This window comes from Astyanax mexicanus, chromosome 12 (assembly GCF_023375975.1).
Source record: "Astyanax mexicanus isolate ESR-SI-001 chromosome 12, AstMex3_surface, whole genome shotgun sequence".
Taxonomy (NCBI): Eukaryota; Metazoa; Chordata; class Actinopteri; order Characiformes; family Acestrorhamphidae; genus Astyanax; species Astyanax mexicanus.
The window spans coordinates 26,626,568-26,640,817 of record NC_064419.1 but is presented as its reverse complement, the minus strand read 5'-3'; the positions used below and the strand labels follow the sequence as shown (position 1 = coordinate 26,640,817).

General features: G+C 33.8%; 2 protein-coding genes across 2 annotated transcripts in view; both read left to right on the top strand.

Moving 5' to 3' along the window:
- The window catches only part of prkg1l (protein kinase cGMP-dependent 1, like), a 71,909-nt gene extending 68,957 nt beyond the window's left edge, over nt 1-2,952 (top strand). Inside the window, exon 20 of the mRNA XM_022671126.2 lies at nt 2,690-2,952. Coding sequence (XP_022526847.2) covers nt 2,690-2,788 — 99 coding nt within the window. The 3' untranslated portion in view covers nt 2,789-2,952. The remainder of the gene's footprint in view (nt 1-2,689) is intronic.
- Nucleotides 2,953-5,160: 2,208 nt separating this feature from the next.
- acsl2 (acyl-CoA synthetase long chain family member 2) overlaps nt 5,161-14,250 on the top strand; it is a 40,279-nt gene continuing 31,189 nt past the window's right edge. The window contains exon 1 of the mRNA XM_049486016.1: nt 5,161-5,277. The gene's annotated coding sequence lies outside the window, so the exon portion shown is untranslated. The remainder of the gene's footprint in view (nt 5,278-14,250) is intronic.

The window sequence follows — 14,250 nt, the reverse complement described above, 5'->3', positions numbered from 1 at the left end:
CATGAGAGAGTAATTATAGCTTTTAGTTTGAACTAGTGCTGGTGCGTTATGAACAGATGTATATCACAGTATTTTTCAAGATTCTGATGGTTTCACAGTATATCAGTGTTTTTTTTTATTTATTTTTATTTATTTACATTTTTTTGCATGACTGGGCTTTAATATAGGTTTGTGACCTATTGTACTGTTAGTATGACATATAATATCAAACATTTAAGGCTTTAAATTCAGGCTTTGATTACTATTGGGTTAACTTTCTGCAAAATTACACAATATGTGAAGACTTTATTATCAGAAAACAGCTGAAGAATGTAAACAATAGACCTTAAAAAGATATACGCCAACAACAACAACGACTTCCTTTACAGATCTAAATACTTAAATATTAAAACTAAATATTGGACCTAAAACACTCGAAATGTAAGTATTCAAAGAGATATTTCTCAAATGTTCTACTGCACAGAAAGCTCTTTTTGTGTCATACTGATATTATGGCTAGTGAAATTGAACTCGAATAGAATTGAATTGATCGTTTTTTTTCTCTTTAATAAATGAAATTATCATTTACAAAGTGCTTTTTATATTTACTCCTTATAGGTTATGTTTGTCTGATATTAAAGTCTGTTTCATAATCTGCAAAATTTAAGTAAATGTACATTTCACGCCACTGTATATATATATATATATATATATATATATATATATATATATATATTCTACATTGTATATTAATATTAAAGACATTAATACTATTAAGGGACACATATGGAATTATGTATTAAAAAAAAAGAATTTGGCCTTCACAATCCCCTGACAACACATTAAATGAAAAGAGGTTTGATTAATTTTTTGACTAGTAATGTACTAGGTTTTTACATTTGAAATAAACAAGATATACAGATATGATTTTACACCAACACAGCCAAATATATCAGCGTTATCCTGCAAAAACTTTTCTCCATTGTTGTGTTTTTTTTTTTTTTTAGTTAAATTGTTCATATTGTGTCACATGTGCATTCAATTTTAGATAAATTTTGGAGATATAGTTCCAGTCAAAAGTTTGGACTCACCCTTACTTGTTCAATGTTTTTGTTGTTTTGTTTTCGTGTACATTAATATTAAACACATTTAAATAATAAAGGGACACACATGGAATTATGTAGTAAACAAAAAGTGTTGGCTAAACAAATAAATTTAGTTCAGTGTGCATTAATATTATCCTTCACTCTACAGTATTAGTGAAATTTAAAGGGCTATAGTTACTCATATTGCAAGGAGCAGCATGGGGTTTGACTCTATAGAACTGAGCTAGCATCACTACAGTGTATTAGCTTGTTTTGCTAACTGGCTAGTGAGCTCTGCTAGTGTGCCTCTTCAGCTCTTCGTAGCACCTCTAGCGGTATGTGAAAAATGCATACTGGTTCTAATTTCCCTTCCCGTATACTCAGAACTAGTTTGAACTTATTTTGTCTTGCTGCATTTTTGTATTAATGACCTTTATTTTGACATGATCTATTCGGTCAATGTGTTGACTTGGTTCAGTTGGCTCAGTGTTTACAAACCATACTGGTATCTACACTCACTGGTCACGTGACAGACAGCTGCTCATTCTATATATTTGCACTGCAGCTCTGCATCAAGATTTATATTTTCCTCTCTTTTTCTACTTTTATTCCACGTTTTTCTCATAATAAAAACAAATGGACCCTGTTAGTGTTAGCTCTAAGCCAAGCTCAAATGTCTCCTTTATTTCATGCCCAGTTTGTGCTTACCTTCTAAAGCCACTGGCACAGGAATAGCTGCAGACCTGGAAAAGGCATGGTTCCTGTGACAGCTCATATTTCCGTAACTAGCACAGTCTAGAAGTGATGTGCTGCTCTCCAGTATCAACAACACCATATTCAAACCAGAGTTGCTGTCACACTTTTTCGCTCACATTGACTAAGGCTTTTTTTGAGTGGGCTGGGTGTATGTAAAATAAGAGTGTGTAAATTCAATGAATCAGGGCACTTTTGGGGTTTTGGGAATACCCTATTTTTGGTTATGCCAGATTTTCTTCAGTTTAAAGTTCAGAGAATAAAAAAAAATATATAAAAAAACTTATTCTTCAGTTATGTTAAGAAGCTATGTCAAGAACCAATTTTTTTGAGGTGATATATTGTTTCAAAAATAGTTGCGAGAAACAATATTATTGTCATTTTTTCAGACTATTTTAATGCCACTGATATAATAATAATAATAATAATAATAATAATAATAATAATAATGCATTTCTACATTACATTTACTGAGCTCATTACTTATTGATACTAATTGCATTTAATGAGCCGTATTTTAATTATTATTAATATTCAGATAGTGTAATTGGAATATAAACAAAATCAACTTCTTAATGAATAAATAGAAAATAAATAAAAAGAACAGTTTTAATCACTGTCAATGTAACCAGATAATTTTTCTTAACAGGATTTCCTCTGCAAGTAAAAACAATGGCCAACATTAAGCTCAGCAAGAAAAATAAGCTTATGTCCATAAATTAAATTACAGATAAGATAATAATGTAATTATTGTGACAGGCCTACTGAGGTCTCTTTAAAATTCAACAGGAGAACCACCTGATGTGTTCTGAAATTGCAGTTGGTTGGCTCTTGCATCACCGAAGTCAACCTGCTGTTTTCTTTAACTTCAGGTCCACAGTCTTCTGGATCGAGGGGCAGACAGCACCAGCTGTGAGAACCACACAGATTTATCACCAGTAGACGACTCGGACTGGGACAAAGACTTCTAACTCTGCTGATGGTCACATGTGGAATATCCAGATGGACAAACCACAGTGGACACTGTTTGTTTATTACCGAGAAACTGCCTCCCTTTATCGCTTGACGAAATTTGCTTTCAGACAGTCACAGACAGCCGTGTAATGAAATAAAATTAAATGAAAGAGAGCATGAATTGTTTCACATTCTGATTGAATTCAATCATTTTCTGTTTGTAGTATCAGGCTCTGTTGTCTGTGCCCTCGCAACTAAAGCTCTGGAGTGAGAACCTCAATTTAAATCTCATTAGTTTCTTACATAAAAGGGGCTTAAAGTGGTTGCAAATGAAAATGCACAGAAATGGAAATTCTAGGCTGATGCTAATATATGATACTGCGTACAGTATCTGCATACATATCTGCTGAATTCAGTTTGGCATTTGCTGTTAATCCTCCAGGATTAGAAATAGACAATATGCCAACATGACTTACATGCTGTTCGTCCTCCATGTGCCTTCAAAACTCCTCTCTATACAAACCCCCTAAAGATGCCCTGCTGAGCATGGAAAGCATGTGATTAGCATAGGGTATGTTTTTGTTTGAGTTTAATAGTTTAGCTGGTTTATGAGCATTATCAACTTCTCTTTCATAATGTTTTGATTCAGTTTAGTTCTGCAGCTCATTGGCAAAATGTAATAAAAAACAGGGACGTAAGACTTTGGGGCACACTGAGGTAAGTTTACAGGTAAATAGCTACTTTTTATTTACTAGCGGCAAGCATTCCTGCTCTATGAGGCCAAAACCCTCTGTAGACTTGCATAAAGTTGTAATATATTACACACACAAAATCGTTACCAAGCATCCACCATATACATTCCTTTATATATGTGACAAGAACATATTTAGTAATTTAATGGAAGGCTGCTGAATAAATCTTTAAATAAATGGTTGTGGTTGAGGTCACTTTGGTGGTGGGTGGTGGGGGCAAAGGGAAGGGTTTGCATGAGAGCATGGTGCTATCTGAAAAGTTTTTGCAGGGTAGCATTAATGCATTATTAAATAATATCAACTTTAAAACAGTTCTATCTCTACTGTCATGGGATTCTGAAAAAAAAGGAGATACAAATTGTTTGCTGGAAAGTGACAATTTAGTATGGTTAAATCACTGTGTTGTATGTTAAATGCAAAAACCTAGTACAGTACCAGTCAGAAGTTTGGACACACCTGTTCACATTAAATGTGTTTTCAGGGTATTAAAGAGGCCAACCCTTTTTGTTTACTACATAATTCCATGTGTGTCCCTTAATTATTTAAATGTGTTTAATATTAATGTACACGAAAACAAAACAACAAAAACATTGAACAAGTAAGGGTGAGTCCAAACTTTTGACTGGAACTATATCTCCAAAATTGATCTAAAATTGAATGCACATGTGACACAATATGAACAATTTAACTAAAAAAAAAAAAAAACACAACAATGGAGAAAAGTTTTTGCAGGATAACGCTGATATATTTGGCTGTGTTGGTGTAAAATCATATCTGTATATCTTGTTTATTTCAAATGTAAAAACCTAGTACATTACTAGTCAAAAATTTAATCAAACCTCTTCTCATTTAATGTGTTGTCAGGGGATTGTGAAGGCCAAATTCTTTTTTGTTTAATACATAATTCCATATGTGTCCCTTAATAGTATTAATGTATTTAATATTAATATACAATGTAGAATATATATATATATATATATATATATATATATATATATATATATATATATATATATATACAGTGGCGTGAAATGTACATTTACTTAAATTTTGCAGATTATGAAACAGACTTTAATATCAGACAAACATAACCTATAAGGAGTAAATATAAAAAGCACTTTGTAAATGATAATTTCATTTATTAAAGAGAAAAAAACGATCAATTCAATTCTATTCGAGTTCAATTTCACTAGCCATAATATCAGTATGACACAAAAAGCAAAAAAAAAAAAAAATATATATATATATATATGTGTGTGTGTGTGTGTGTATAGAATGGCGTGAAAAAGTATATATAAAGTGTATATATATATATATATATATATATATATATATATATATATATATATATATATATATATATATATATATATATATATATATATTAAACACATACACAGGACTGTGTTCACTCTTATTTATTTTATAGTGAATATTCAGAACAATTAACTTATTTAACTAATTTACTTTTATAGTTTATGGGAAAAAGAAGTTGGGCTCCGCTTCTCAACACTACCCGCAGCCCTGAGGGCACCTGACTCGGGGTAAACGGGGGCCTGAGGGCGGTGTCTGTGTTTTGGGGTGGGTGTGGGTGGGGTGAGGGAGGGTAAGGAGGGTGAGGGGCATTTATTTAGAACACACTCTTCTAGGAGGAGCCGAGGGTATTTAGTTTCCACACGCGGTCTGTGGAGAGAGTTAGCTAACGCTAGGCTACAGCGTGGAGAGGAGCTGAACAGAGCGGAGGACTCGCACAGGTAAGAGTTTCTGCTTTACCTCTGAGAGAGAGAGATGAAGGAGGAGGAGCTGCTGGAGAACTTTTCCAGAAAACTCCGAGTCTTCACTAAAACTCACCATTCATTCACTCACTAACCTACAGAACCTAAAACTTACACTTTTTACGTCAGAAAATCAGTCAGGGAGGCTTTAATATCTCATTAACATCGAGCAGAATTACTAAAATACTGTTAAATCCACTTTTTTCGCGCCCTTTTCCTCTTTCTTTAGTTTCTTAAGCTAAATCCACGTGCACGAGGTTTTTTGTAAATACCGGTGTTTTTACTGAAGTAACGTTAACACAGAAACCGCGCTTCTCTCAGATAACTCTGTGTAACTCGATAAAAAACAATTAACACCGAAACATTTCATCACTTTCCGACTGTTTCTGAGTGGAAATGTGTTGTTTTTATTCCCTAACTTCAACTCTTTGGGTCTACGTATGGAAAAAAAGACTTTCAGTAACATATAATTACTGTGAGACCATGGAGCTCAGCAGATCAACAGGGTCTGTGGAGAGTTAGAGTGAAGGAATTTGCTAAAAAGTAGTAATTTAGTTAGCTTTAGCTAGTGTTTTCAGATTGTGCTCTTTCTGCATTGGGCTCCAGTTGTAATCTTAAAACCTCTCCATGTACAAAATGCAAGGCTGTCTATTGTAAGAAAAGGTCAGGATATTTCTTACGAATAAGTTTTGCTGTATTCATTATACGTTTTGCTGTATTAAGAATAAGTCTGGTTATCATAAAATAGTTAAACAGAGTCTTTGAAGAGTTAGACTGGAGGAATTTGCTAAAAAGTTACAATTTATTTAACTAGCTAACGTTAGTGTTTTCAGATTTCAGACATCTCTTACGAATAAGTCTGGCGATCTTAAGAATAAATCTATCTATCAAAAAAACAAGTTTGGCTATCAGAAAAATAAATCTGGGTATCAAAAAAATAAGTCTGGTTATCTGAAGAATAAGTTTTGCTATCAGAAAAATAAATCTGGTTATCTGAAGAATAACTATGGCTATTAAACAAATAAGTTTGAGGTGTCAAAAAAATAAGTCTGGTTATATTAAGAATAAGTCTGGCTATTAAACAAATAAATCTGGGTGTCAAAAAATAAGTCTGGTTATTTTAAGAATAGGTATGGCTATTGAAAAAATAAGTCTGGCTATCTTAAGAATAAGTTTGGGTCTCTATCATAAGATAATAAAAGCAAGTTTTACCCCAACTAAAGGTTACCTGTAGATAATCTGACCGGTAGAAATCAGTTAAAAGAATAAAAACAACACAACCATTTACTTGTAAATTTCTGTAGGCAGGACTCTTGCTCTGACATACTTACCAAAGATGTATGAGATGCTAAAGAAAGCAATAGAAAGAAAATGTTGAAATGTTGCACTTTTTCACTTCACTAAATATGATTCAAACTGAGCTGTTTTAAGAGAGTAAACCAATCTGTAACATCACATTTTGATCAAAATGAGAATAGTTTACTGTAAAATCTAAAATAAACACCTCATTTTTAGGGTTTTGGTAATTTGTAAATGTTTAATACCATGGTAACAAAATATGAGTAACATTTACAATACACTAATGAAGTATCAGTTTTATAAAGGATCAGGGGTTGGCAATACAGTCTAGATTAAAAAAAATATTTTAAGAATATTCTTTTGCATTATTTTGCTTTTATCTGGTATGAATATAACAGTTACATACATTCATTAGAAACAATCTAGAAACATTTATGTGTTCCGTAAACAGTAACTTACCAAGACCATGATTTTGTATCAAATAATAATAGTGTTGCAAAATAAAAATGCTAATAAATTAATGTAACAACAAACATCTACCACAAAACTAAAGTGCAGAATATTTAATGCATGCCTTAAAATGGGAGACCAACAATTAAAATAAAGTACAGTAAATAGCAAAACAAATAGAACATAGCCTGCTGTAAAAAATGTCACAATAATCTTGAGGCTAAAAGTAATTTTAACCTTAAACTTGAAGCAAAATCTAATTTCAACTATTACCCTTGTCTTGACCCTAATCTTAACCTCTCTAATCCTAACCTAACCCTGACTCTAATCCTGACATTATCCTTAACTTCAGTCCTAAACCTAAATTTAAAATCATAATTATAGCCCTAATCCTAAATCTAAATGCTAATCCTGGCCCTAATCTTAACTTTAACCTTAATCTTAAACCAAGATGTGACCCTAACCTTAACTTAAAAACCAGACTCTCTCAAGGCATGCCTATAACAGGAGATGGGTTTCACAAAGTTAATTAAAAGTACCTTTAACTGAGTGTGCTCAGATGCCACATTGCTGCTGCAACACTGAGATGTTGTGGTACAAAGATTTTTTTCTAAAATGTCTCTTAAAATATCAATTTTCAGAATTACATTTTAATTTGTGTTGGTAGTTTTGGTTGATGGACACATTATTTTTCATTTTAAAGTCTTTAAAGAAGTATGCCTCTGGTCTTTAAACAATTGGTTTGGTATTGTCTAGTGTTTGCCTAATTAATTCTAATTCCTCATCAATTTAGCTGAACCTAATCAGTCGATTATTCATATACTCAATAGTAGCTGTCTCAGGGAAATAGACTGGGAAAGGGAGATGTTTAACTCTTTGAGATGAATGTGACAGAGATGCCAGAAACAGAGGGAAAACAACAGGCATGCTGTGGCAAGCAGCATTAGTCAGTTTAAACAGTTTGATACGTGGTTGTTGTTTTGCCCCAGAGGTGTTGTTGAGAGGAAAGGTTAGAGGCAGACTGAAGCTAAAAGCTGCTAAACGACTCTTTTTATTGAGTAATCAACTTAGGGCACTTCCTAGAACAGTTCAGGAATGTTACAGGTGTGTTAAAACAATTTAATGACTAAGATAGCTTTTTGCAATATTGGTCAAACTGGCATTGTGACATTTTGTAGTCTTTTTAATATACAGCTCTGGAAAAAATTAAGAGACCACATATGTTTCGGAATTAGTTTCTCTGATTTTGCTGTCTGTAGGTATTTGCTAAATAAACAGTGTTGTTTAAAATAAACATTGTTGTTTTATTCTATAAACTACTATAAAAGATGCAGAGCTTTCAGACCTCGAATAATAACAAAAAGTTCATGAAAAGTTCAGAAATCAATATTTGGTGCAATGAACCTGTTTTTTAATTACAGTTTTCATGCATCTTTGCATGTTCTCCTCCACCAGTCTTACACCCTGCTTTTAGATAACTTTATGTCACTCCTGTCGCAAAGTCAAACAGTTCAGCTTGGTTTAATGGCGTGTGATCATCCATCTTCCTCTTGATTTTATCCCAGAGGTTTTCTATTTGGTAAAATCAAAGAAACTAATTTTAAGCTGTCTTTTATTTTTTTTTACATCAGCTAAAACAATGATCCAGCATGGTGTTATATTTTATTAGTACATATCAAGAATATTAAGCAGATAAATATGCTTCCGGGAAACAGACCTGGAAATGTATAAATGTCAATTTTATTTTAATCGTACCGGTTGCTGACACAGATTTTGCAAATGCACACACACATAGCTTAGTAAAATAGTAACAGCAACAGAATAGGACTAACACTCATGTTGCTGAACATATTTCAGATTCCCACAGAAGTGTTCCAACATTAGAGAGAGTTACAATTAAATACAAATACAAAGTATTTTAGGTACACTTGTTTTTGTTGCTGGAAGAAACAATGAATAAGAAAGCGTCCCATATTTTTGTCTATAGTTTGCGTATTTTTTATGTGGTTTAGGGGCCTCAAGTAACAATCACCACATCAGAATAGTGAGAACTGCTGTACTTCTACAATTATGAGCTGATGCAGATAACATCTCGATACTAATAGGGTGAGGAGAGGAGGAGCTCAGTATACACAACAAGTGTATCTAACTTTGAGTTGGACTACAAGAGGCGAAGATCACTTTGGGTTTTATTCTTTCAGCCAAGAACAGAAAGCTGAGGCTGCAGTGGGCACAGACTTACCAAAACTGGACAGCTGAAAACAAGAGGAATGTAGCCTGACCTGATTAATGTCTCATTTCTGCTGAGGTACACAGAGGGGATTCAGGGTCATTGCATCTCTGAGCCCGTTAGTACCAATCAATCATCAACTGAATGCCATAGTCTCTTCGAGAATTGTTACTGACCATGCGCATCCCTTCATGACCACAACTGACCCATCTTCTTTAACTTACTTTCATCAAATTAATGCACTAGTCCCAGAGCAAAAGTCTCTTAAACTGGTTTCATGAAGGTGTCAATGAGTTCTGTGTTCTTCATCTCTGGTTCATTCCAGTCACAAGCTCCGAATCTAATAGAACACCTTTGGGATGTGGTAAAAGTGAAGATTCACAACATGACAGTGCTTCTGAAATATCTGCAGGAATTGTGTGACTCAAGAATGAACCAGAATTGCAACATAATGCTTCCAAAATTTGGCAAGATCCATACCTATATTGTGTGATTATCCAGAACATCCGACATCAATACCTACCTGACTTCCCTAATGCTTTTGTGTGGCTGAATGCAATCAAATCCACTAGAGGTGTGGAATATCGTATCGTACGCAATAATATCACCAGAAATACCCTGAAATATAATGCCATATCACTTACCCCTAATTATCACATCAAAGTACTACTTTTATACTGTTTTTAGAAAAAGAAAAATTCTAAGTGTTCTCATTTCCCTTTATATATCTACTAGAAACAGAATATATCTGTCCAGTATTATTCATTTTACTTTAATTCTGGATATATGGAGATATTTGGAGTGCATTACTAGTATCATGACATTCTGGATCATTGACTTCTGTTACAAATCTGATATTCTTTTTTTTAATATCTCAGTTAGCCATATCATATTGCATGGAATAATATAATTCTAAATAATTTTCTAATTCAGTGTTTTGTCCTATTGCCAAAAGTATCGCTATCGTGAAAATACCATGAAATATCGTGATATTATTTTAGAGCCATATCGCCCACCCCTAAAATCCACAGTCAAAATCACTCTTATGCTCTGATATTTAGTGTAGAGCCTTTTCAAAACAGTAGATTCTGTTAATTGTTTGCTTTGTCTTTTATTGTGACGAAGCCCTGGACTTCCTCCTTCTCTCTGTGTTCCGGTTTAAAATGTGACGCCACTCTTGTTCTCTTTCATTCTCTCCATTTTCCTTCTCTCTCTCTCTCTCTCTTTCACAAAAATCTTTCATTGTGACCGAGCCTGTGTTCTTCATGCTTCATTTAGGGATCACAGCTTGAGAACAGCCAGGCCTTTCACTCGTCTGCCCCCTCCCTCATTCCGTCTCTCATTTCCCTGTCTGTGTTTCTCCACCCATTCTCTCTCTCTCTCTCTCTCTCTCTCTCTCTCTCTTTCTCTCTCTCTGTCACCCGATCCAAACGAATTTCACCTCCACTGCCAAGTCCCAGTGCCAGCAGATCACAGTACCTGCTCTGGCACTCCTCTGTTGTTTCCCTGTTCTCATAATTGAACTATCTGTGGATTTTCACGTTGCCTCAGTGCTGAGGTCACGTCCGCTCTTCTGCGAGACAAACCCGGTTCAGACATGTTATGAGTGAAAACTGTGGTGAAATCAGTAGTGACCTTAGTAATATAAGTAGTGATGAATGTACAATATGCACACTCACTTTTCAGGAATGGAATGTTAACAGGGCGTCAGCCAGTCAGTATAGTCGAAGCATATTTATCTATACAGATCTGGAAAAAAATAAGAGACTACTACTTTAGTTTCTAAATCATTTTCTCAGATTTTGCTATTTATAGGTATATATTTGAGTAAAATTAACATTGTTGTTTTATTCTATAAACTACGGACAACATTTCTCCCAAATTCCAAATAAAGATATTGTCATTTAGAGCATTTATTTGAAGAAAATGAGAAATGGCTGAAATAAAAAGCAGAAAGATGCAGAGCTTTCAGATCTCAAATAATGCAAAGAAAACAAGTTCATATTCATAAAGTTTAAAAAGTTCAGAAATCAATATTTGGTGGAATAACCCTGGTTTTTAATCACAGTTTTCATGCATCTTGGCAGGTTCTCCTCCACCAGTTTTACACACTGCTTTTGAATAACTGTTCCAGATGTTTTCAATTCAGTAAAATCAAAAAAGAGACTCAATATTTTAAGTGATCTCTTATTTCTGCACTGTATATACACAGTGCAGAAAACACCTTAATAATTCTATAGGGTAAACAGTAGTAATCCTGCATTACGTATTTCACCATTTTAGCAATGACTTCTATTTTGCCAACCCAGCTGCCAAACCTGCAGCTTCAAGTCCCTCTTCACAGCTAAAACGGAGACTTGGTCCAGTGTTGAGCTGAGCTACAAGTTTGGTCAAGCTCTTAACTTTCAGAGACTCGTTTTCTGTCTCTGTTTTGGTCAAGCTTCTTCCTGTCCAAGTTTCTAGGAATCTTTTGAAGGTGTAGAAAGCTGTCCTCACCACTTCCTGGCTGTATTTGTATTTACTTCCTGGCTGTATTTGTATTTTTTATAAAGTATAGAATAAAGGGTTTAGAAGATATAGTGCTCTAGCGGTGTTTCTTTTGTTAAATTTTTTTCTAGTTACTATGACCGCGATCCAGACATGCAGTGTTGTGTAAATACTGCAGTAGAAAGTGCAGTAACAGTCTGCACCAGCACCGCTTCTGTTCTAACAAAGGGTTTGTAAATTAAAAGATGTTGTATCAGTGTTTAAAGTAGGAAATTGAATGTCAAATAAAAACTAGAAAGTCTTGAGGTGTTCCAAAACTTTTGACTGGTAGTGTACATTTTGGCCATTATATTTTTGTTGAGGTAAAAAGCATAAAACAGGATTTTTGGTTCCAAATATGAATACAGGAAACAGAAAACCACCTGTTATCTGTTTCTGATTTTACATTTGAAGCTAAATGAACATTAAAAAACTTATTGACCTTGTTTTGTGTGCATTTGTCATAAGGCACTTCAAAATTGAAGCAATGCAAACTAGAGGTGTGCCATATCATATCTTATTCAATAATATCGCCAAACTTTTTAAATATCGTGAACGATATTATTCCCTGAAATTATTACTCTGAATTAATTATCACATCAGGGTACTACTCTTTTGCTGTTTTAAGGAAAAGAAAAATTCACAGTTTTCTCATTTCCTATTATATATCTACTAGAGACAGATTATATCTGTCCAGTATCATTTATTTTACTTTAATCCTAGATATGTGGAGATACTTAGAGTGCATTATTATTATTATTATTATTATTATTATTATTATTATTATTATTGTTATTATTAGTATCATGACATTTCTCAATCATTGACCTCTGTTACAAATCTGCTAAAATTCTTGTATTTTTTCAAATGTCTCAGGTAGAGGTGTGCCATATCATATTGTATACAATAATGAAATGTAAGTTTTGTTTTTTTGCAGTAGTGTATTTTTATTTTTTTTGTCATATGGCCTAGAGTATTGTTCTTGCGATAATACCTGAAAAATATCATGATATTATTTTAGGGCCATATCGCCCACCCCTAATGCAAACCTCTCTTCCAAAGAGGAGAAAAGGTATCTGTAAAACTTCTGAGGCTGGAGGCGAATGCAAGTCACCTTTATTTTCCATAAAAAAAAACAAAACAACAAAGAACACAAAAACTGAGAAAATGAAACAAACAATAAGATTAAGGCTAAAAACAAATAGTAAAAACACACAAAGGACTAACAACCACTAACGAACAAAGAAGCAAAATAAACAAACAAAGATACAAACAAACTAAAGAAAACAAACCATGAACTTACAAACACGGCAGGACTGTGGCATAAACGAAAAGCAAATAAACATTAAAGCAGGACAGGGTCAAACAAAAAAGCACAACAAAGAACAAATCAACATGAAGTGTATTTATACAAACTAGGAAACAGGAAACACCTGGGGAAGGAAACGAGGGGGTGGGGTAACAAACGAGACAGGTGAGAACACTAAAGACTAGGGTGGGGCCGGAGACATGTGCTCAATGAGAACATGGGACCAAAAAAAGGAAAAACAAGACAGACAAGGGCTAAGGTGTGACCGTGTCAATAAAAGACAGTGATTATTTAAAGTTTTTAATCAGCTTTTAGTGTCTAAATGAAGCTGATTTATTCTCTCTCTAACCGTTTTTTTGTGACAAATTCTGATCCTCGCCAGATTCTGACTCCCCTTCACAGGCATACGCTTTACACGGCAGTGTGGGCACAACAGATTGTGCTCTCAATTGCAGTTTCTGTTTGTAAATTACAATTAATCATGACTTTTCATTAAAAGCAAACAACACAACATCGCCTAAAGCCTTAGCTGTGATTCATTTAACACACCAAAGGCTTTTGGATTGATTGCTGGTACATGGCATATGGGTTTTTAGTTGTTCAGTCCTAGAGATAAATGTATAATATTTGGGCGTATAAAATCTTTTAAAGGTATTGTTTTCCTGTCTGGATTTTAAATTACCTTTATCTATATTCTTTCCACTGAGAAAGCAGGAAAAATAGGAAAATGTCATATATAAATTAACTTTTCTTCAGCTTTTAGATTTCTTTGATCACATGACCATGTGTAACACAATGGTGTGGGTTTGTAGAAAGTACAACACTCAAGAAACATGCAAATCCTGCAGTGATTTCAGTAATTGATTTATCACTGCGGAGATATCTTTTACCGTATTATCACAAAATGATAGATATATTGATATTTTGTTCCACCCCTACTAATAAATAAGTTTCTCTCTCCCAATAATCTACTTCAATACTAATAGAAATAAGTTTAATCAATATTTTTATTTATTTATATATACTTATTTATTTAGACATCAGAATTTAATTACATTTTTCAACTAGTATGTCCCGAAAAGAACCACTTGTGTGCACAAAGAGTCGTTTTTCTAAGCGGTATATGCGTGAGGAAGCA